The 24865-nt window shown below is 46.4% G+C and overlaps 1 protein-coding gene across 5 annotated transcripts; it reads right to left on the reverse strand.

Annotated features, from left to right (window-relative positions):
• Positions 1–24861, reverse strand: UBE3B (ubiquitin protein ligase E3B). 5 transcript variants are annotated; one of them, XM_055797755.1, is made up of 29 exons: positions 24724–24860; positions 23896–24051; positions 23727–23831; positions 23019–23188; positions 22806–22926; positions 21422–21481; positions 20929–21033; positions 20732–20828; positions 20132–20217; positions 19386–19468; positions 18352–18457; positions 17575–17695; positions 16764–16941; positions 16193–16362; positions 14429–14596; positions 13435–13606; positions 12551–12669; positions 11795–11909; positions 11292–11391; positions 10583–10702; positions 10067–10243; positions 9864–9974; positions 9130–9267; positions 8635–8700; positions 6182–6240; positions 4387–4569; positions 3854–3965; positions 3396–3488; positions 1–2911 (listed from the first exon to the last, which is right to left on the reverse strand). In XM_055797755.1, the coding sequence occupies exons 4-29, from the start codon at positions 23177–23179 to the stop codon at positions 2720–2722; spliced, it is 3213 nt and encodes a 1070-aa protein (XP_055653730.1). In that variant the 5' UTR covers positions 23180–23188; positions 23727–23831; positions 23896–24051; positions 24724–24860; the 3' UTR covers positions 1–2719. The 5 variants fall into 5 exon arrangements, with proteins under 5 accessions (XP_055653730.1, XP_055653728.1, XP_055653729.1 ...); XM_055797753.1 differs by lacking the exon at positions 23896–24051 and having other exon boundaries at positions 23727–23810; positions 24724–24861; XM_055797754.1 differs by lacking the exon at positions 23896–24051 and having other exon boundaries at positions 23727–23810; positions 24628–24759.
• Between the last annotated feature and the right edge of the window lie 4 nt (positions 24862–24865).

Consider the following 24865-nt stretch of genomic DNA (forward strand, 5'->3'; position numbering starts at 1 on the left):
TCATCTTACTCATACCAGGTTTATTTTTTTCCTTTTCCCTGCATTTCTAATACAAGGGATGTAACCAAGGTCTCCACAGCAGCAAGTCTTCTATAGAAAAAATAGTCATTAATCTCCCATGGCAAACCCATCCCTGCCCTACAAAGAACACCCGTGCAGAATACAGCAGTGCAGGCAGGGACCGATACACGTTCACAGCCTTCTGCTCAGGTAAAAATGTATTAAAGCCTCCCAGTCATACAGAAATCAGCTACTCAAGAGAAATTGCTGCACACACAGCCACCAGGGCGTTTATAGACAATCACGTTTTATACGCTAGCTACAAAATTGGATGTAGTGTCTCGTAGTGCAATATTTCCCGGTTTGGAGGGACCTAGCTAAGTCTGCATTAAGATCTTTTCTAGGAATTGTACTCCTGAGGAATGAAGGAAAAAAAGGGGAGCAAAGATTTTATTTTGCTGCGTTCAACAATTCGCTTCATAGAACAATCATTGTGCTCTATTTAGACACACTGTATTTCCCTAGAAGAAAAAATGAGATTGTGTGCGATATTTTAAACTATGACTGGTACAAGTCAGTGACTAAACCTCTCCACTACACAGTCACCAACTGGTTAATGCTGAAATGTTCTAGGTAAAAAAAGAAATTAAAAAATTTAGTATCATTAATTTCTCTAGACTCATAGTCCAGCATCTTGGATCCTCTGAATGCAGATATTCCCATCCTCACTAACACTTCTGATCAGTATTACTGAGTTGACACAGAAAAAGGATCCTGACATTGCCTTCCAGATGCATTTCCAGGCTTTGGTTCTAAAAAAAAAAACACAAGGGTTACTTCTCTGAAAACCAGCTGAAGCAAGACAGAAGAGAAAAAGGAAGCAAAGGCCATCTCTGTACTCTTGGCTGAATGGTGCCAAATATTTTCTGGTCTGTTTGAAATGTGCAATGTATCGTGGAGAGGGTCTAAGAGCCCAGGGAGCCTTCTCTCCATGGAGACCTGTGCTTGCTGAGCACACCTGGGGATGTGAATCCCCAGGAGACGGACTGAGGCAAGCCAGAGGATGAGGTAGGGTACGGCAGCCTTGCACTCGAGCAGCTGCTGCGAGCTGACTTGTGCAGCAAGGCTCTGCAGCCAACCTGCCCGTATGGCACAGAGGGGCCAGGGCGCAGGGTCGCCACTGCCATGTCACGTAAGGAAGGGAAGTCCAGGGGAGATACTAGCAGCCTCTGCAGGAGCTTGTTTTATTAGTGAGCAGCAACAGAGCAAGGGGAGGAGATGCCCGGTTTTTAATCCTCTCCCGAACAGGAGAACATGCATGGCTTTCCTCTGTGCCAGAAACCCAGCAGGGACAGGAGAGGACAGCAGGGTCTCCTCTCACCTGGGCTGAGGCAGGACCTGCAGCAGCACGAGGGAGCAAGGCTGGGAAGCTGCAGAGACACTTTGCAAATCACGCTCTGGACTTCGTTAGAAATAGCAGGAAGGGTCCACACCTTCCCAACACACACATGTGCACCTCCCCCGCCCTTGCCTTTCAGAACAACCTGAAAAAGCTGCCTGCTACAGGCAAACATCAGCTGTTAAAAATATAAGGCTGGAGACAAAGCGACCAAAATAAATAGTTTGGCAACAAAGCAAATGCGGCTGTTACACAGAGGCCAAGTCCTGGTTTGAAACAGCACATCTCCCTAACAAAAGGGCCTGCAAGCAAAGTGAAAATTCTATCCAAGTAAGAGGAATTTTGCCAGCAGAGGTTTCCAGAGGCTCTCAGCAGGTCGACACATTCCCCTTCCAGAGATCACAGGGGGCACCTGCCCCACTTGAGCACTGTGCTGGGGGGTGAGGGCTGCTTGAGCTCTGCGCCAGCTCCTGTCCTCTGAAAACTAAATAAAATTAAACCTTTTCCGCTCCTGAGAAAAATCAGTCAACCACCCCTTTCGTCCAAAGCACAGGCCCTGGCAAGAGCTTGGCAGAAGCACAGTTGGCTCAGCACACTGACCTCCATGCCTGCTGCTCGAGCTCTTAACCTACAGCACTCTGAAACCTTCCTGAGAATGGCGGGGTCCATCTGCTTCCATTTAACCTGCTGCTTCTCAAGACTGGGCAAGTGGTTTATTCTCTGAGACAAATGCCAAGGCCTTGCAGAGAGCAAGGGCATCAGGAAGCCCCTGCGTGGTACCTGTCCTGAGTGAACGGTGCCCATTTCATGGCACATCCAACACCGCAGCCTCGTGCTCGTCTCCTCGTGGGCTCCGTCATCTTTCTGCCTTTGTGCAGCTTTCCCACAGACTGACTTCTACCCAGTAATAAACTGAACCATCTCCTGGGAAAGGAAAAAAACCACTCCCACAGCAGCAGCTGCCCAGGCTGCACAGCCTGCTGGGGGGTATTACGGTCACTAATCTGACTGGCACTTTTAATGTTCCTTTTATGCTCCCCTGGGGTTTGCTTTTTAAAGACGATTTACGTGGGTGTCAAGTGAAGTGTATTGGGTCAGGCCCATCACCTCCTTCATCCTGGAGCAGTGCCCAAGAGCCAGCCCTGTCTAGCCCAGCAGCTCTTCCCTGTAAGCCTCTATTATCAGCTGCATCTCTCCAGCCCTCGAGTGAGCAGTCACCTCCCGTGGAGCCAATCCACCCTCTGTGCACGAAGGCTTCCACCTCCAGCAGCAGTCAGCAGCTCTGAGAGCCCCCCATTGCGGAGTCCAGGGCCATGGCAACTAGGACAGCTCGAAACCAGTGTTCATGCTGATGGCGTAGCGCAGCTTCTCCCGCAGGATGCTCTTCTTGCTGTAGTTGGGAAGCTTGAGGAGGTTGAAACACGTAGAGGAGGTTGGGAGACGCCCACCTGGCTCTTTCTTGCGGATTGTGAAGAAGCCCCGTAGCACACTGCCCAGCGTGTCACCGGTGTCCTGGAAAAGGGCAGAAACACATCAGTTCTGCACTTCTCTGCTGTGCTGCTTCCAAGCGGGGTGCCTACACACAGGGCAGAGGCGCTAACACAAAACCCGTCTGCTGGGAACAGGGAGAGTCCAAACCTCCAAGCCCTGTCCCCCACGACAGCTAGAAAGGAGCTCCTCTTGTAACTGCAACCACCATTACCCCGGCAGGGCCCCTTTCCAGGGTGCACAGGGAACAGGGTAGGGGGAACGGGATGCAGGGAGGTCCCCCAGAAAACCCCACAACCCTGGAGACGGGCAAAAAGAGCCCAAGTGCTGCTGTGTGTGGGCTTGTAGGTGTGGCCATATGCATTACGATAAGGTTGTTTTCACCTTGCCCTGTAAAGCATCTGTCTTTATGCCTTAAGAGGTTCCTGGTCAGACAGAGATGAGGAATCTGGCCAGGGAAGGAGGCCTGGCAGGGGATGCATAAGACATGAGCAAGCAGGGTGCCTACCTGATCGTCAGAGACCTCCACGCAGCGGATGGAAAAAGGAGGCTTGAGGTAGGCAAAGCCCAAAAGCGGAGGCCTGGAGCAGCTGGTAACAAACTGAAAGAGTGACGGACAGTGAAAGACAGCAGCAGTGAGAGCAGCCTGGCTATATGAGACATGCAACTAACACAGTCGCAGCAGACAGCTGCTCGGACTGGCATTTGAGTACCCCCCAGTGCAATACTCCTGAGCTTTCGTGCACAGCTCTGCCAGCCTTTGAAAGCCGCGACCTATGCAAGCCTATTCACGGGGACACAAGAGCGTTTCTAGGAACTCTGCTTCCAGGGCTGCCCCTCCGCTGAGAAGCAGGGTGCAGACTTTGAGGTGCCAAGCATTCTGATACTCTGTTAGTGCAGAAAGCACTCAGCTAAGTGGCCCAACCCCCCCAGATCGTAAAGCTGGGCTGAAACGACTGCATTTACCTTGAGAAACATGGCTCTCTCCTCAGGGCTGAAGTCATTAGCTAGGATGTCCCACAGCCAGATGATGACCCGGTGACTCCCGTGGAAGCCCCCATAGTACACCGTGTGTTTTCTGGGGAGAGAAATGTTGCAGCAGGCTTGTGTCCCACTGCAGCAGGAGGGTCACAGCTGCCAGCTGCCAAGCGCTGGAAGGATCAATACCTGCCATGAGTCGGGGTTCACTGCTACAGCAGACACTGCCAGTACTGAGCCCCTGCCAGTACTTACTGGGCACTCGATTAAAGGGAAGGGCAGAGAGAAATTCTGCTCTTAGGAATCAGTGGAAGAAAGGGCCCTTCCCTTTCGTTAGTACTCTGTCCAAGTTAGCTTTAAGGAGCATGTTCTTCAGCTCCATTCGTCTGCTCCTCAGTTTTCAATTAGGAGGAGCAGAAAGTTGTGAAAAAGTCAGTCTCCTGCAAACCTTCAAATAGCTCTGCAATAAAACGGCTTGGTTTGCTGAGCGAGGAGACCAGCAGACCAAGTTGCTCACTTACTTTAAGTCCTCAAGGTCAATCTCAGCGTTGTCACCGGAGATCAGCCGCTGCAACTCTGGTGCAGAAAACATACGAATCCATTCAGGCTTAATGATCGACCTGAATCCACTGATAAGCGCTGCTGTCTGACTCTTGATCTGCGTGTGCATCCGGAAGTGAGCCATGAGATGGATGTAGCTGATCCTGCGCGTGACAGGGAAGACAAGACGGCAGTGAGGGAGCTGGAACAGCAGGGGATACCCACCTCATCGGTGCAGGAACAAGGTTGGTGACCTGTCTCTTCAGCCCAAAATGGACTAGCACTGCCTGGAGATTCATTATACTTTCCCTTCCAGGGCCCTGTAAGAAGAGTTGTTCTGCGAGGCTGTGCCCCCACCCGCCACCCCTGGGACTGCCTGCTCATTTCTTAGAGTTGCTTCTCAACCCAGGGACTAGCTGGTTAATGATCACTTCATCAACCTTGCCCAGACAGCAACTCAGAGGGGCGCATGCATCCAACTCCTCTTTAAAGGATGACATCCCCGTTCAAGGCACTCCTCTAGGTTTGAAAAAAACCCAACTGTCTGGGCTCTGACACCACCTGCACTGAAACCCGTGGCTGCAGAATCGATACACCGAATCAACATGCCAAAAAACACTTAGGAGATTTCCACCTTCCTCCCAGGAGTATGGAAGAGGTGCACTGTTTATCAGAGGGAGGCACCATCAGGCTTCCTCTTCGCACCAACAGTCAAAACAACCCAGCTTGCTGATTCTTTCTTCATCAGCTCCTAGGCAGACACCACCACGATCACACTGACTGGGTTTTCAGCTAGGTCACCTCGCTCCGCCATTAATAGACAGGACTCTTTCTAGACTGCTCCCTCCCAACTACCAATTTGTGTGCACATCTGCACAAAAGCTTCAAAGTTTCTGCTGTAAGCGAGTGGAGCAACATGCAGGACTTTCAACTTTCTCCCTGAGCTGCCTTCTGACAAGCCAGAGAAAGATCCTTTCAAATGCAAACTCCCTGGTCAGAGCTCAGGAAGGGAAAAGACTGGGAACATCAGATTGCAGAGCACGACTAACAAAGACAAATCCTCAGGTAGGATCCAGCTTTCACTTGCCATTAAAGAGAACAGCCCCCAGATTATCAGTTCAAACACACATCTGCTTAATAGATAAGATATTTTATCCTGCTTTTATGATCACTGAAGGGTATAGAGAAGAAAAAAAAATATGAAGGGAACAAAAAGGTGGGTTTGGTTTTCAGGCTGTGGAGTTGACATTTACGATAACTATCTAAAAGCTGGTTATCTGTGAAAATAGCTACAGGGCTCAGTGTCTCCTCTGATTTCCTGCGTCTAAAGTACGACTGTCGACTACATTTGAATTCACCACTGTCTCTTCTGAAGAACAGTGCTTTATACAACTGCCACATGTTATCATTCTGAGAAGATCTGTCTGCTCCAAGGTGTCTTTGAGCATCTGTGCCCTCTATGTTCACGACTGTGTGCCTGAATTGCTTTGAATCCATCTGTCTGTATCTATCACCATCATTAAATCCTGCAGAATCTCACAGACTGTGTGCCTTTGACCTCAGAAGCGCTGTTTCAAGAAGTAAATTGTCAATTTTTATTTTGCAAATCAAATTTAATACAATTTCTGCCGATGAACTGTAACCAGTAAATTCTATTAAGATATTTATGTGCTCCTTCTACTCCAGTCTATCTCAATTCATTCCAGATGCAAGCCCAAGGAACTGGAATAAAGTATTTTGCAGTGGTGACCTTAAAAATCTAATTGCTATACTTACTTATTTTCATTGGTAACAGGAATGGTCTTCCCTCCAGGAACAAGTTCATGGCAAACAAGCTGAGGGAAGAAATGATTGTATTGCTAATTACTGCCTGGAACCACAATGGAAAGAAATGCCATGCTAAGCTGTTACCTCCCCATAAAACATTTATTTTTACAATAAAACAGTAGGATTTAAAATTTAAGTAATAATCCTGCTTCTGCCTTGAACCAGTTTCACTTAACTATTAACATAGTAATTGAACAGTAGGGAACTCTGACTCTCCCACCAGTGGAGCCAGCCCCTCTTCAAGGAAGCCTCCTCTCTAGTCTGATCCATCACTGCTGAACTGCACACAAATCAATTCGAAGAGCCTTGGGGGACTGTCACAATCCCAGGATCCAGAGGCTGAACAAGCTCAGAGCCTTCACGTAGCTCAGTGTAACAGTGCAATCCAAAGCTGTCTGCTCCACAGGTCTCATCGGGGGCCACCGGAGTGACAGAGCTCCCTGGAGTTCACTGTCCCTCAAGCTGGGCACTCAAGGCGTGAAGCAGAGAGCACTCAAAAAGTGAGACAGCTGAGAAGTATCTCCTCCCTGCCCTGCCAAGGCCTGGTGCTGAGCTGACAGCGCTGCTCTGAGAGAGCGGCAGGCACCCTCTAGGTGTTTGCCACGGCAGAAGAGTCACGACTCCTCTTGCACCAATGCTACGAGGCAGAAAGTCATCACTTGTGAAGAGTGGGCTCTGCGCTCCAGTTTTCAGGTGATTTCCAAGGTCAGAAGGGAGCCCAGCACAGGGAATGAGCTCAGCTCCCCATGCCCAAACAGAGCTGTACCTTGCAGGGACACACAAGTTCATTCAGGAACCACAGGGTTACCCCACCTGGCCGCTTCGGCATGGCCAAAGCACAAGACAGACCTGGTTTGTTTGGAAGCTTTGCATGCTGCTGCCTTCAATGTCTTACTGCTGGGCTGCTTCCTACCTTTATTTTTCAGGTGGAAAAACCCCTCAAAGCTGAAATTTCAGCAACCTTGAGGCAGCAACGAGGTGTTCAGTTCAGCCCACTGTGCAGCAGATGCAGCCTCTCACTCATTCAAAGCAGGGCTGGATCAGTACTCAGCTGTCTTCCCATCCACCCTCGCAGCTTGGCGGGTGCATTTACACTGCTATCGCTGCTATCAGACATATGCAAGCTAGGCCCAAACTAGCCATTTTAGGAATAAGAAACTGCAGCATGCAAAGCTCTCAAGGACAAGCTGCCCCAGATAAACACTCTGTGACTTAGTGGTCTCAGAGCTCTGAGCCACTGGACCTACACTGCTAACAGTGCCCGGGCTTAGCACTAGCTGGAATCTCCCCACAGAATTTGCAGCAGCAACAGAGAGGGAAGGCATTTTTATCTTATCTATCCATATTTTCCAGCTATGCACACATAGCATCACAGAACCCAGGGCTCAAGTGCAACCAAGTACCTTCAAGCCTTCATAAGGGACTGACAAACAGCCTTTTCCTCTCAAGGCCAAGAGACCTCCTGACACGCTTCAAGTTTCTCTGACAGAAACTGCTACGTTCGAAGAAAAGGAATTCCTCCCCACTCACACAGATTCTTCTTTTTAAAAAAAGAGGGAAACCAGTTATGCAGGGAAAGCAGAGAACAATGTTTCTCAACTAGAAAGGAAAAAAAACCCCTGGCAATAGAAAAATTAAGGGTCAAGAAGGCAACCTTTTTCTGCGGAAAAAGCTGTTCTCTGCTCACAGCTAAATATTGAATGAAGTTAGAGAATCCTATGGCTGAGTTCAGAGAACCTCTGAAGCTGAGCCAGCCTTTCAGTGCGGGCTTTTTTTTTTTTTGGTAAAATGAGAGCAGAGCTAAGTCCTGACCACAATCAAACACAAGGTCATTTACTATTCAGTCCCCTCAGGATTCTTGTTCAGATGGGCTACACAGAGCATCCACCTGACATACTCAGAAACACAAGTAACAGAGTCAAAAGCACTCCATGCAGCATGAGCTTGGACAGACTGCCTGACTTTCAGATGCAAAAGACCAGGTCTCAGAAAGCTCAGCAGAGAATAAATAGCTGTCTTCTGCTGGCAAGTCAGACTGCAGGTGTATTTCTCTGCTCAAAGGACGCTAATAAAAGCTACAGCACCTCTGCTCAGGAGTCAAATCTAGTTCTGCTGCCAATTGCTAATATTCACAAGCTGCCACTTCTGGCACCACAGTAGTGGGCAATGATCCTCAGGATCCCTCCCAGTGCTTCAAAGGCTCTTCCTGGTAGCATCAGCCTGACAAGCAAGGCAGATACTCCCATGGCAGAGCAGCTACGCTCTATCCAGGAGAAACAGGGACTGCCTGAGCCAGGGCTGTGGACTCTGTCAGTGCCCAGAATTCTGCTCGCCACCACCAAGCATGAAGAGGGTGTTTGGAACAAAGCAGATATAAGATCCAACACTGAATGAAAACCCACCTGACCCATCACATCTTCATCATAGGACAACGTTAAGCCCAAGTCACTGATATCACCATCATACCGCTAGAGGAACAGAGAAAGGGAAAGAAGGTCAGTGTTCAGCAGCAGGAACAGCAGTTCTGTATTTCTGTATTACTCTAAGTAATTACTGTAAGTACACTAAGTGATCCTCAGCAGGCACCAGGCACCAAAGCATAACAAATACATGACTTGCTCTAGGTTAATGGGGAGCCTGCACAAGAACTGAGGCTAAAACTTGAGATTTCCCCGATTCCCAGTTCCCAGGTTTACACCTTCAGACTCCTTTCTCATCCCTGCTTGCCCCAGTAAAAACAGAGGATGGCCACCTCTCGACTTCCTTCAGAAAACCCAGTTACTTTCAAGGAGTTTTTAAAGATGATCGGTACCCCAAAGGCATTTGCAAATCTAGTATTTCTAGCAGCAACCAGTGATAAGGGAGTTGAACAACAATAAGAAAAGTAATGCTCAAACCTTAATTGAAGTGAGATTTTTATAGAACTCTGAGTCCAAGGAGGGAAGTTCATCTACGGAGCTGTAGAAGACACTGTGGTGGTGCCCAAGTAGCTGACTCAAAAAGAAGGAAGCAAACGGTACATCCACAACTATTCCCTACAGACAACAAAAATGCATAGGTCAGGTCCCACCGCATACTTGTTATGTGCAGCATCTTTAGTTACCTACGAGGCCTGCAGGCAGATTACATGTTGTGGAACAAGTGCAAAGATGCAAGACATCGAAATCAGCTAAGAAAACCACATCCTTTAAAAACTGATTAATTAGTGGAGCAGGTGCAAAAAGACACCAGGGGAAACTCATGTTTCCTTTGAAAGAACTACCTTACATGGAGAGTGTCATTCCCTCCTCCATTTAGCCACATGTCCCTTCGTGTAAGGTATCAACAAATGGATACTTGTTAAGGGGGTGACACCAAAATAACTATCCCAGCTAGTGTCCCTAGCACTGAGAAAAATAATCACAGTATATGCCAAGTTTTACTGCCAAGATTATTTTTAATACATGCCAGAAGAAGTGCCAGGCTGCTCCACCATCAGTATCTTTATACAAATAATTTTTTGAAACTCACCTCTTCAGTAATACCTCTGCAAGCATCTGCCTCTCAAAGGCAAGGGGCACCATCACAGAACTGCATCTGAATAGTACTGTACCAACAGTGACAACTGCCTAATATGATGCTTTTGGCTCACCTCATATACAGCCTTCCCAAGCATCTTCCCTACAAACTCGAAGAGCTGTAGGTAGTTCTCATGAATGTAGGATGTTGGGGATGGATACAGCCTCTCATCACCACTGGTTGTCTGCACACAAAGAGAGATAACAGCACAGTGAGCCAGTCTGTTTCTGTCTGCAATGGGTCATCACGGTCAGCATCTGCAGCCCTGTGTCATACCTTGAACAAGTTGAGGGCAGGGTCAAACACTTTTTTAATTATCTCTTCCAGAAACTCTTTGAAAACACCATCTTGGTCAATACCAGCCTCATCAACTCCCAGATCATTCACAAACTTCACTCTGATCACTCCTTTCATGGCATTCTGGGAAAGCTGCCGTAGCTGTTCATATCCATCCTGCACAGACCAGAAGAGCCAGAGGACAATCACACAGAGAGACATATAGAACATCCATGCAGGCATGCAGCAGAGACAGGAGACTGAAATCTGCATTAGTCATTGAATTTTGTCTTCAAAAAGACCAGCATTTTCGTAGCCAAACCTCCAGGTTTGGAGCAGTCTGAACTGAACTAAGGTCCAGCATTTTCCTGTAACATGACTTCATACAAAAGCAGACAGAACTGACACTGGGTCCCTCAACACCCACAGAGAAGGTAGAAACATATTCACACCCCATACTCTTATCAGGCCAAGTTACTGGCTTGCTGGTTGGCTTCTGCAAGCCAAGTCACTCACCTCCAGCATACGTGAGCGGCGGATAGTGATGTGTGTCACATGAGGTGATGCGGAGCTAGTTTCAACCAGCCCAAGCTTCTCCTTCTCCTTTGTAACCATGTTTCGGAAAAGCAGCACCCTCTTAAAAAAAAACCAAATATAAAAGCCTTCACCTACAAGGATCCTTATCCTCCAGTGCAGCGGGGCTGCCAGATGCTCCTGACACACACCCAGAACTAGCTCCTGGCTGTCCTGTTCCCATGTAGCCCCAATAATGTCACAGCCACCTACTCATTAGAAATAGTGGGATCTACCACCTTGTTCACCAGTGGAGCCGGGAAATCCTTGAAGCTCTGCTTTGGGAGGGACAGGGTATTGACCATACTGAAAACAAAAGCACCTTTCCTATCACCACATAAAAATCTGTCATTTCTGCAGATTTGCTACCTGCAAAAAGACACTCTTCTTTTTTCTCCAAAGCCATGTCACGCACTGCGGGATGACTCTATGCAGCTGCCCACACAAAATAAGCTCTTTCTCAGTGAGAGAAACCAAGACAGTTTAGAGGAAATATACTGGGGAGAATGGAGGTGAAGGAGAGGACTTCTGTTCAACTGGCACTTCAATCACAAGCTCTGTCACAAAATGCTCAAGATGCATGTCCCTTCCATCCCATGCCACCCAGGTCACTGGCTTTTCAGCCCCCACCCTCTGCCCCTGTCCCACTCACGTTCTTGTGGGGAATGACGTGTGGGATGTACTGCAGGAGCAGCTGGGCTCGTTTCCTGTCCTTGTCCAGCTCCTGGAAGAGCACGCTGGGTTTGAGGTCCCTTTACAAAGAAAGGCACAGATTCAGAGATCCCTGAGAAATGCCCAAGTGTAGTAAATAGCTGGGGGTAGTAGAGAGAAGAAACTTGTAATGATTTCAAAAACAATTCAGGTGCTCAGGTGGATGCATCTAAGGCGGCCAGAAACACTCGAGCTGTTAGGTGCCGAGTCAGTTTTCAAAGCACCACCCTCCATGAGCAGCAGCTAACCCTTACATCAGAGAAGAGAAGCACAATAGGAGAGGTATCCTTAAACGCAAACACAGGGATCTGTTCTCACCTTGATCTCAGGGGTAGGATAAGAGTCACGCAGTTTAAAGTAAGGTATCCCAAACCCTAAGGAGAGCTGGTGCACTGGGACAAGCACACAGCTACACACGATCCTTGCCTTGAGCTGGATACTTACTTGCGTAACCAGTGATCCTCGGGAGCAAAACGCCTGCGGCAGTCCCTTTCATACAAGACCATGAGCCAGCCATGGACAGAATGAAACAGCTCCAGGGTCTCCCCTCTGGCATTCTCTGAACAAAAGGAACAAAGCAGCAATGTCCAGGCACCCTAGGTAACAGGAGTGTCCAAGAGCAACACGTTGATCATCTGTCTCACACTAATAAGGCAGGTGTATTTCTCCTAATCTCCACTGCCTTCAGAGGGAAGGAAGAGATTTTGTGCCTCCCAGAAGACAGACAGCGTCGTCTTTGATCAAAGTGAAAAAAACCTCTTAGCCACATCAAAGCCATCACAACAGAAATGGACTATCTCATCTAATTATGAGAACTGAGTTGCACCCAAATTATACCAGCATACAGATCAACACTAGACGTCTAGAGACTCTAGCAAGTCTGCTCTGCTTTGTCAAAACACTATATTATTCTTATCCAATACATGGCCCAGTCATGCTAAACTTAAGTCTTTGGCAAAAAACAACATGCCCATCATGTCTGTTACACAAATTCTTACTGGAAATAGAAAAGTGTGCTGTATGCGGTGCCAAGCACGACAGTAGCATCTGGACACCAAAAGACTGGGACATATTCTCATGCCATACCACGTAATATGTTTTTTTGTGCAAAGTAATAATTAGCAGAAGCTTCACATTCCAAAATTAATGTAATTTGTTGTTCTGAGGTTAACATCAGCTCAAGCTACTAAAAGCACTTACCTACAATTCCATCCCAGATCATCTTAAATACAAAAGAATTCAGAAAAGATGAGATGGTAACAAGCTCTTCCAGTTTGAATGAAATCTGCTCTTCATAGACTTCTATGTCATCAAGAATCCTATCAGAGAAAACAAATGCAAATGTGCAAGTGTAAATTTAATTCCCTTTTGAAATTTTCATAAAGGCGCATCATCCTTTAGCAGTAGCTCTTATTTCTATGACAACTGACACCCATGAGGATCTGAAGTCATAAACAACTAAACCTTATTTATTGATTTTGATTGATATCTGATCCTAACAGAAGACAGTATGAAAGCTCCAAGACACAAGCACAGCCAGTATTTTGTAGTTAAAAGGAACTATGTACTCATCCCCAGGAAAACTTTATCATTCAAGCTAAGAAAACTGTCTCTACTGACCAGCAAGGGTAATTTTCCATCCCCTTCACATCCTTTGTGTTGTGTGAGTCTGAGCGAGACAGCAAAGGACTTTTAAACAGAAGCACATAAGCTGGGGAGCTTTTTTGCAGCAGTATTATAACATTTTTCTTCAAAGCTTATCCGGACTCAAAGTGTTTACTTTGGACTGACACAATCGTTGCCCGTAGGCAGGAGAAGAAACGTTTCTTTCCTCTCCCTAGCCAGTGCTGTAACATTTTCTTACCAGTTCAGCCAGCTGTATATTCCTGAAGCAGCACATGATTGAAGGGGAAAGTCCTTTTGAAGTCTTTTATTTCTCAGGACTATCCAAAAAGCTTGCTGCTTTACTCTGCCTAGCTATCGTTGTGCAAAGGCAGCAATACCTTAACTATTCCTCTTGAAACTTAAGGAATGCAACAGCTTCACGGTACAAATCTAGACAGCACCCTCTGCTTGCTACCTACGTGATAAGGTGGCGGGAGCAGTCACAGAAGAGCATCAACATGGCCAGCAGCCTCTTGGATTCCTCTGTGTCATTATTCAAGCACTCCAAGAAGAGTTTTAACCCACCCTGTGGTCCCAGCTCACAGATAAAAGCCCATAATTTGGGCAACAGATCATCCAGGTAAGTGAGGCCTAGCAATGGAAAAATACAAAGCACACTCAGTAAAGCTTGCTCTGCCTGCTCATTCATGCAGGGTTAGAGAGACGAACATGACTTGGAGCCAAAAGATCCTTTTGCAAAGCAACACCTCACTTGAAGGGAAGTTAAGCGTCGCATTTGGCTCCCGAGCCTGTCTGCATTAAACAGGAGATGTATAATCACCAGGAAAGCAGAACAAAGCTTTTAATGAGACATTAACTGTTTGCACATCTGAAGCTCTTTCCCACTAATTATTTTGCAGCTTTAGAAAAGAATTAATTCCCACGATCCAATCACCATTACAGCCATCTTAAGAGATGAGAACACAAAGAACAGGGTTGTACCTGTGGTCACCATTATAGCCACAAACAAAACACCCGAGGCTCTGGACTCATTTCTCTGCTCTAGCCACCAGACCAAAACAGTGCTTATCTCCTCCTCCATCCATTCCTAAGACAGGTAATTTGTTCTTGAGACGTATGAAAGCACTCAGTGTTTCCACCACATAAAGATTAATATTGCTAGGCTTCTCAAAAACACTGACTCAGTCTTAAGTTTGATACAGAGTAAGCAAGGTTTCATTATAGGAAAACTTGCTTCAATTTGTATTCTGGAGAGTTAATGCTTGATAAAGAAGTGATGAATGTTATTGATCAGATGTACAATTCAGGATGGAACAAGCCTTCCACCCAGCTAGTCAATAAACTGTTGTCAGTAATAAAACTACCAACAAGTCAACAGAATTTAATAAGAAAAATCTATTTTTCCCCCCCTCCACATTTCAAGTGATTGGAAAAGTGCAGATGTGTCCTGACCTGTGAGTATCTGCAGGCGGATCTGCGTGAGCGTTGTGAGCGTGGTTTGGTACAGCACACAGATACTGCACACCTTCTGCACTTCTGCCGAGTCCACTCGCTTGCCTCCGACAGGCTTGAGAATGTTGCGGACAGATGCAGACTTCTGGAAAGCTCTCTTGAAAAGATCTGGTGACAGAGAAGCACAGAAGAAGTGCTATTCAAAACCATTTCTTATGCTCAGCCACTCAGCAGCCTTGCAATAAAGTGGATTTTAGCAGACTGGGTCACTCCACAGACAGGAGGTTTTGGTGGACTTTTCTCAGCACAGCGCACAGCTGCTACCAATGCAAAAGCATACTGCAGTGGGGGTCTTAGCCTAGAAACTTCACCAAAACTTGCCATCAAATTTGCCAATGACACCGACCTCTGTGGTGCAGTCAACACACCAGAGGGAAGGGGTGACATCCAGAGAAAGCTCAGCAGGCCTGAGAGCTGGGCCCGTGCAAAACTCACGAAGTCCAACAAGGCCAAGTGCAAAGTCCTGCACGTGGCTCAGGGCAATCCCAAACACAAATCCAGGCTTGGCAGGGAATGGATTGACAGTATCCCTGAGGATAAGGACTTGGGGGGGGGGGGGGGGGGGGGGGGGCTGGTTGACAAGAAGCTCAACACGACCTGGCACTGTGTGTCTGCAGCCCAGAAAGCCAACCAAATCCTGGGTTGCTGCAAAAGCATGGCCATAAGTTTGAGGGAGGGGATTGTCCCCCTCTGCTCCGCTCTCGTGAGACCCCACCTGCAGGACTGCATCTAGCTCTAGGGCCAACAACATAAGAAGGATGTGGACCTATTAGAGGCCAGAGGAGGCCATGAAGATGATCTGAGGGTTGGAGCACCTCTCCTACGAGGACAGGCTGAGAGAGTTGGGGTTGTTCAGCCTGGTGAAGAGAGGGCTCCGGGGAGACCTCAGAGCACCTTCCAGTACCTAAAGGGGCTGCCAAGAAAGCTAGAGAACGGCTTTTTACAGGGTGTGTAGCGACAGGACAAGGGGGAATGGCTTTATACTGGAAGAAGGCAGATTTAGATCAGATATAAGGAAGAAATTCTTTACTGTGAGGGTGGTGGGACACTGGTACAGGGTGCCCCGAGAAGCTGTGGGTGCCCCATCCCTGGCAGTGCCCAAGGCCACCCTGGATGGAGCTTGGAGCAACCTGGGCTGGTGGAAGGTGTCCCTGCCCACGGCAGGGCGTTGGAGTGAGATGGTCTTTAAGGTCCCTTCCAACCCAAACCATTCTAGGAATCTATGATTCTAACTGCAATAAGTAATGACCACAGGATCTAGTGCTACAAGCAGCAGCTAGAAAATAGCCAGATTACAACTATCTTATTCCAAATGCTCTTCTGCAGAATCACCATGCACCACAGGCCCAGGAGCCAGCTTCACCTTGCTTTTCACCTGTGAAGCTGGTCTCCCATCTTGCCTTGGGAAGTACTAAGTTATGCAGTAAGCACTTCAGCTACTTGAGAAACAATAAAAAGATCTGCTAAAATAAGCAAGTATTTTCAAAGCACAAAAGTAAGAGACTTGCCCCAGGTCACAGAGACATCCTGAGCAGGAATTACAAATAGGAGAGATCATATCCCCACCTAAGCAGCAGCAGCCGCTGCAAGTAATTACTCAAAGCTTTTAGCATAAGTGGAAAAGTCAAAGCCCTGTGACTCTCAGAGAGACAAAGACACACGTGCACGCACACACACAAAATAAAGCAACCCTCCAGAACTGACTCTTCATAGGAAGGCTGTTCTGTGGGGAAACTGGCTGTGTTGGCAGCTGAGCTATTTCCTGATTCTCCAGCAATTTCTTGCTGAGCACATCACTGAAGAGGATGCGGATCATATGGACTCCCCAGAGATGCTGCAGTTGCTTTGTCAGCAGAGGCATGGACTCATTCAATCTGAAAGACAAGTCAGAGAGACATGTTAGAAGGCAGGCTGGAATAAAACACCAGACAGTGATACTTCAGTGCATCTAGCTCACAGTCAAAAATGGGAGTATGCACCCATCATACAGCTGGTCCTCACAGAAGAGATGACACACAGGTTCTACATCAGGTGTAGCAGCATGGCCACTATTTACCAGTCTAATTATACTAAATTAATTTCCTCATGTAATAGTCTGTATATGAATGTAACAGTTTATGCTGTATAGATATAACCTGAAATACCCAAGAAGTTTTTCTGAATAGAATCATGCTGTTCATCTCAAAACCTAAGATACACTGCAGCATTTAAAAAAAAAAAAAAAAGAAAAACAAGAGGCTTAATCATCTGTCACCATAAGGTCCTCCTCACTTACCCATAATCCACAGTCTGTGAAAACCAGCCCAGAACAGGATGCCAGTGGGTGAGGTTGGATTTCTTTTGTGAAACGTACTTCTGGCAGTAGGAGAGCATGTGAATGAGCACACCCACAAAATGAGCTGTCTCCTCCTCAAGAACTTTATCATTCAAGGAGCCCAAGTACACAAGATTACCTGGTAGAATGACCAGCACAGCAAGACTTAAAAGAGGAACAGATGCTGCAGGACAGTGGTTACAGACATAATAGATTAAATAACTCACACTCTTTTTCAAATCCAGGAGAGGATTTCTGTGAAGAATGACTATTAGAGCTACCCTGCAGCAGCCATTTCCAGCACACACCAACCACTAAAGTGGCATGTCATTCTGGCTGCCTTCTCATCTGTACCTCACCAACACATTCTACAAAGTACTATAAGCTACAGATGATCCATGGTTATTCCAGTGTTCCAACTGTTCCTCTTGTTACTTTTACAGAAACGTGAACTTAATATTTTAGTAGCATGTCTATTTAGGGATGTTAGATTCAAGTCTGCTACGCTACGAGACTTTGAGTCCAAGTGAAAAGCTAGTGGAGATAATACTTCACAGTTTAGGCTTGATGACATGTATGCAAGAGCAAGTCTTTCCATTTGCAAGGGCCTTAAACCATGTATGCAATATCCCAAAATACATCTCAGTTATTATTTAGAAATACCTAAATAGGGATAAAAGAATTATGATACGGAGGCAGCTTGGACCCATGGAGAGAGATCTGACTTAAGACTCTCAAGCACAGCAAAAAAAAAAGTGTTACAGGCACTCACCTAACAAACAAAGAGTGTGACTTCCTTCTAAGCACACGCAGACATCTCGGCATTGTGCTTCACGACTTAGAAATAGGATGAACTTGCGGAAAAGATCATGAGATTCTATCACTGCCAGACGCTGAAAAACAGAATTTAACTGCCTGTGAGGCTGAGAAGCACCACACAGAACAACCACGCCTGATCTGCTTTCAGCAGTTTGGACTATCTTTTCTTCCTAAATAAAGCAGCAAGCTGAGACTGCTGCGCTGAAGAGAACAAGTGTTTGACATGAAGCTGTTCCAGGAAATAAAAAACCTTGCAGGTGAATAGGCCATGAGCTGCAGACAGACCTTTGCAATTGCCTGTCTGCAAGAACACAGAACGTCCATTTGGCACAAAACTTGCCTGTCTGTATCAAGCTACACAGAGGAGCAGTCACATTAAATTGGATTAGTGGACAGCCTACTAATTAGCATCACAGATCCTCTGCCACACAACAGACCGATTTTTGCTTTTGTTCTGTCTATGGTTACAGAAATGAAAGAACAATAACATGCAAAAATATTTTATTTGTTTATTTTAGGGCAGTTCAGCCCATCATCCCACTGGTGTTAATAACTTCTGTGGTATTAGAAAGCCAGAGTATCTGGAGGATGTAAGGATCAAATGCTTCCACAACAGAGAGTTGAAACTGGCAGAGAGAGAAATGCCAACACTCCGTTCCAAGAGCTGATAAAATGGAATAACAAGGGGCCTTATGTGTGATATCCTGTGGACTTTTGGGTACTCACTTACCTCAGGTGTTAGAGTAGTAAGATGAGTCATTATAGCAGGCACAGACATAATGTGGATCAGAAACGACCTCAACAGATTGTCCGAAAACTGTGCGGCAATCACAGGGCTACAGAGAGACAGATACTTCAGTGCAAGTAATCTGACCTAGCAAAGTAAGATGCAGTCTTTAATCGAGCCGTTCAGAACTGGTTGCTGATTCTACCCTCATCAAGGGGCATCACTGGAAAAAGAACATTCACTTACGCTTCTGTTATCACAGCAAGTTCACAAAATTGCTTAGCACTCAAAGGAATACACAGCACATCCGTACCACCCAGAGCACTCTAAGGGTTACACAGTTCATCTAAGTTCCCCTTCTCCTTGCTGCTGTAAAATCAGTAATTAAATAGTTTTCCTTAAGAAATTAGGCAATGCATTCAAGGACATCCACTGCTACTCTACTGAATGTCACAACTTCACCATCCCAGCAGTGACACTACAGAAGGGAAGTGGCACACAATTAACCACTGAAGTCTTAACAGAATGCTCATTTGTGGCTGCAGATTTCCAAAGTGAAAGAGACATCAGCTCTGCAAAGATAAGGTCAGGACAATGGCATACTTCTCTTATTTTTAAGAGAACAGACTGAACCATCAGAAAGACCAGCAACCAGCTCTTGTTTCAGGGACCAACTTTGCCCCTGCAAACTGAGTAACAGGTCCAGCTGCATCAGCAGTTCATTGTGAAGAGGCACGACCATACTTACTTAGGGAATGCCAGTCCCTTCTGATGGCTCAACAGAAAGACATATCGATCTCGTACTCTGAACTGAATTGCACTCCAAAGCCTAGGCTCATACGAATACTAATTACTGACTTGAGAGCATTCTGATCTGAAAAAGGATGGCAGGAAAGCGAGCTATTTGCCTAAAGCAGCTTCTTTCACCAACGATACCCTTAATGGCACAAAGAGACTGGCAGAATGAGAAGCCTTCAAAAAACACAATAAATACAACTTTGGCTGCCTATCATCCCAAGCAGCTCTGGCTGCCTTACCGCAATGCAAGAGAGAAGATGGCAGTTAAAGAGCCTTTGGACAAGGAAGGTCTGGATCTTGCCAAGCCATTAGTTAGCAAAATCTGGAATAAAAAAAAAGAAAAAACAAGACCTCCTGCAGTACTCAAAGAATTACGATTACTCTTGAAAGACGTTAAGTTTATTTTCAGAGCAGAGAAAAAGAATGCCAAAGCAACCTAAAAACAAGTTACTACAAGTAATTTGGCAGAACCAGAAGGGCTTCAGGTTAATAATGGCATAACAGAGAAACTGCAATCAAATCAGACACTCTGCAATACTTACTTCTCTAGGACCTGTACCCAGAGGGTTCCCAGGCCTTTTAAAATTAACAGGCAAGGCTCATAGCTGCCAGTAATATAATTCTCATTTAAAAGAATAAGAAAAATTACATCAGTTCCTTTCCCCAACAGAACAGTAAACAAACCAAATCCATACAATATGTCAGTAACAGAGTTTGGAAGAAATAGTCAAGACTCTTTCCTGCCCATCTCATTATGGGATGGTTAAGAAGGATTTAGATCCAGCAGTAGCGACAAAAAGGAGACTGTGTATTTGGTCTTAGGTGGGGAGACTCTGCTTTATTGCCTTGAAGAAAAGTATGACCATACACAAATCACCAGTGTTCCACAACTAGCTTCTACCTGACACACCACCACAGAGATCATAAAAGCTTCCTCAGAACAGGGACCACAGCACAGACATAACTGTATCGGCCTAAGACTGACCTGCAGCACAGAATAAAATCCCTTCTGATTTAGATGTCCCATGATGTTTGCACAGATGTGGTTCATGGCAGGCCTCAGGGTTTCACCTTCCGGGTTAAAACACTGATGTTACTAAAACAGCATCACAGCTTCACTCTTCACTTCCTTACACACTATAAAACAGTTTATCAGTTCATAAGCCCTTCCTGCACAAAGTCCTCGCCCTTATATGCAAAACCACCATTTTAGCAGCATTTAACGTCAAGTCTTGTTTAAGGTACGAGTCTCATTTCCTTACGATGCTCGTCTACCTTCTCTGTGTGTATTTCCTACAAAACCCCAGAGCTAAAAGCGTATTCCATTACCCTCTGAACACTTCTTGTGTGTGGGATTTTGAAGCATTAGAAGAATGTTGTAACAACTGTTGCTGTTCCAAGGGAAATAGCCCGTCTAATCTCAGCGGAATCCTTGTTGCCCATTCTATGCTTTGTGCAAGCACAGAAACATAGTGAACCTTTGTGGCAAGCGTGGGGAGAAGACAAGGTGCAGAAACAGCATTCCATGGATTTTAATAGCAAGTCCTGAATCAGTGGCTTAAAGTATTAAATTGGATGCACCAACCTTTTCCCCGAAGGATTTTCCACGTAGAAGTGTCTGTGAAGGTGACAAGCATTGTGAGGTGCAAATTGACCAGTCTGGAGTCTTGTAGGATGTCAGGCTGTGATATCAAACACCAGTGTTAATAAATAAATTAGCTTTGTGCCAAACTACAGAACTGTAAATGCAGGGAGACAAAAGACCAAGAAAACATTCCTTACCTTAAGCTGCTTGAGAAATTCACAGCAAAACCACAAAATGTCTTTGATCTGTTTGATCCATAAGAGCGTAAGATCCTTGGAGAGTGCCAGTGACACATACCACACCTGAGGAAGGCAGGATACAAACAGGAGCAGCATTAGCATTTGTGCTACAGATTGGCAGAACACATTACCGGAAGTTTTTGACAAAACAACCTCCCCAGTGTCCTACTGAACCCAGCAGTTATTTCTCTCCCCAGAATTATTCACTGGTCAAAGCATACCACCCACCACAGAAAGAAGTTGCCCTTTAACTCCTATAGCTGTACACAAAGTAAAAATATTAGAGGAATACTAAAGAACTTGTCCAAACTTCCACCGTGGAGTATCAGCAGTGTTCAGGGGCTTTTGAAAGCTAAAAATTCAAATATCGCCAACCTAAATCCCCGCACATAGAATTGAAAAAAATAAAATAACCCTCCCACCCCCAAACAAAAAAACACATCCTGCTGACCTTGGGCTCATTCTCAACATCCATACTATTAAGAATACAACGGCACAGCTTTTCAAATCTCTGGGAAAAATAAAGAAAAAAAGAAAAAAAAGGTGGCATTAGTTCTAACTCCAGGAAGGGCTATTCCGGAAAAGCACTAGGAACAGCTCAGCAGAGGGAGCAAAATATCTCAACAACAAATGCTCCAAACACATTCTCTACAGACAGTGCCGATGGCTCCTTCCCCGAGAGTGCACCTACACATCAGGCTACAGCTGTGCAGAAGAGTCTCCTTCTTGAACAGAGTTTTCATCAACAAGAAGAATTTCTGCCTTCCCTGCTGAACTGCCTCCCTCAATAGCATGGGCTGAAGCCAGGAAAAGCATCTTCCTGTTAGGGTTCAGCTCGAACAGCTTAAAGCTAATGAGTGCAGCGGTGTGCTTCAAATTCCTGACCATGACGGCTCTCAGCAGAACTCAGTGATCGCATCCACAACTCCTTAATTATTCTTTCAGTCCAGTTGTATTCGCCACATGCCTGCAAGTTATAAAGCCATTCTGAGCTACAGAATTGGCTTCTGTGGTTATGCTGAGAGCAGTGTCCAGAAATAGAGTGGAATCGAGCACAGTCTAGTCCTCTGCCCAGCAAAGGACTGACTCGCTGCGGGAAGGGGAAGAGGAAGTAGAACAGATGTATTTCAGCAATGCACCCAATTACTCTAATGCTTCGAACGGATGCCAGGCACTTGAGAAGTTTATATGTAATAATCACCTTTTTTTTTTTTTTTGATGCTGTACATACAGAATACTGCATTTGCAGCACTTGCACCATCATCAACAGGAGTTCAAGGAACAGAGATTAATAAAAACAAAAAAGTCACCCACCGCTGCTGCAATTTTAAATACAGCCTTTCATTTTCTAATTGTTTTCCTTACAATTAGCCGCGAGTTTCCTGGGGCAAATATCATCATCCATAGACACTACAGCAAAGGGCTTCACTCTGAAACCACACATTCAGGGCACGGTCAGAAAAGCAGCTGCAATACAAACAGCCTGCATGCTACACTGTGCCAGAACAGCTCTTTGTGAGTCTGCCACAATGTACCTGCCTGGGGAACCGAGGCAGCTGACAAAATCTGCTCAGTTACTGAAGTTGGCACGATCACCAGGAAAAGCATTCATTAAACTACACCCTGAATATGGAACTGCTACTAAAAAATTCAAGGGTTCTTCTATTTCATTCCTACAGGCAGATCTCTCCAAGGACTAGGAGACAGAGATCACATTTCTGAAGGCAAAATTTATCACAGAAACCTACATGATCACTAGATACCTAATTAAACATATTTAACATGCCTAAATATGTCCTCAGAAGAAGAAAAGCACGTCAGAGTAGCAACCTTACCTCTTTGTCCTCTTTATGATTAAATACAAACAGCAGTTTCCTAGCAATTCTGAAGATAGAAAGAGCACTTCTTTTACTTGAACCAGATTCATTTGCCCCAAAGAAATCCTCTACTTCTCTCCTACCAAAGTGGGAAAAACAAGCACTGGTAGTTAAAAATCAAGCACACCTCTCCAGATAAGAGCAAAGCACAGCAGGTAGCATTTCACACACCTTATCTCCCTCTGCAGGCGGCATCGACAGAGAAATCTCCTGATCAAAGCTTGGATCTGGACTGCAGCACGCTCCCTCTCCTTCAGCTCCCTCCGCTCCTCCCGAGCCTGCCGTGCTTTGTCAAGGAACTGGGCTTTGGAGGACTGGCTCGCACTGAACATTTTTATAACCTACCAAAAGACCAACTTAAGGAAACAAAGAATCGTTCCAGGAAACACCTGGAAAACTAGGAGCACAGTGGACAAAACACACAGGCAAGCGTAATTCTTTATATTACTTCTGAACCAACTACTGCATCCAAGATTTAAGTAGGGGAAGTGGAATACCCGAAAACATAGGAAGAAGCGTGTGTAAAATACAGCCTAGGCAAAGGCAAAGTTACTTGTCAATGGGACCACAATAAGAACACACAAATACCGATACCATTTCAGCAAAGCTCACAACCTAATATGGGCAGATTTTAAGAGAAAAAAATATCAAAAAAATCAGTGTGTTATCATTGTGTTCCACTCCTTGTACTCCAACTCCCCTTTCCAGTCTTCATTATTTTCATTTTCTTGTTTACAGATAACATACGAGAACAATTCTATAGGCAAGGATACAAGGGAAAGGGCACAAGGGATGCTCGGAAGCTAATATATTGCCACTTAACAAGACAAAATGCAGAGAGTCAACAAAAGCTTTATAAATACTTGACAACGAACTTACCTGAGGGAGTTACTTCTTCAAAAGAAGCATATGATAATCATTTATACACAAACATGATCCTCATCCACTGGCTTTGGGCAGCTCCTGCACAGATAAGCACATTACCTACAGATGATTTGAGGATTTAGTCTTTACCTCTGCAGTTCTAAGCCGTTTTGGTGAGACTTACCTCTCACTATACCCTCAAGAAAATGTTAAATCAGAAAAGCTTCAGGCAAGGACAAGTGGTACCATCGCTCAGTTGTGATCACTGGCACAGGTAGCTCCTCACACTTCAGAGTGGAGAAGAAATAATTTGATAGGTGCCAAATACAGATATTAAGGCCTGTAGGCACAGGACAAGGGGTAATGGTTTTAAACTAAAAAAGAGGGCAGATTTAGATTAGATATTAGGAAGAAATACTTTACTGTGAGGGTGGTGGGACACTGACACAGGCTGCCCAGAGCAGCTGTGGGTGCCCCATCCCTGGAGGTGCTCAAGGCCAGGCTGCATGGGGCTGGGAGCAACCTGGGCTGGTGGAAGGTGTCCTTGCCCGTGGCAGGGGGGTGGAACTAGATGAGCTTTAAGGTCCCCTCCCACCCATTCTATGATTCTCTGGAAAGCAAAGGCCAGCCTCAAGCATGCCAGGGACCTCAACACCGCCAAGACCTGAGCAGCTGCCACCCCAGAGCGAGTGTTTCCCACCTCCCCAGAGAGCAGGACCCATGAGCCACCCTCACAGCGCCAGAACCGGCCTCCAACACTTCAGGACCTGTCGCAGCTGGTAGCAAAGCGGCCACCAGAGCCCCCCCTCGGCCCCACACGCCCGCCCCACAGCCCTCGCAGGCCCAAAGCGCCTGCCGCGCAGCCCCCCCCCGCCGGGCCCCAGGCGCCTGCCCCCTCTCCCCACAGCCCCCTCACCCTCGGACCGAGGCATGGCCGGGCCCGGCAGCCCCGGCGCAGCTCCGCCGCCCGCCAGCCCGAGGCCCGCAGCCCCGTTGCCCGGCAGCCTCGTACCCCGTGTCCGCGCTCAGGGTCCGGCCGGCAACCCGCGCTGCCGCTGCCGTTCCGCCCGACAGCTCCACTCGGCTCGGCACAGCCCGAACAGCCGCCTCAGGGCCCGCTGCTGCCTGGCCGGGCCGCGCTGCACTCCCCCTCC

This window comes from Falco peregrinus, chromosome 2, assembly GCF_023634155.1.
Source record: "Falco peregrinus isolate bFalPer1 chromosome 2, bFalPer1.pri, whole genome shotgun sequence".
NCBI classification, from domain to species: Eukaryota; Metazoa; Chordata; class Aves; order Falconiformes; family Falconidae; genus Falco; species Falco peregrinus.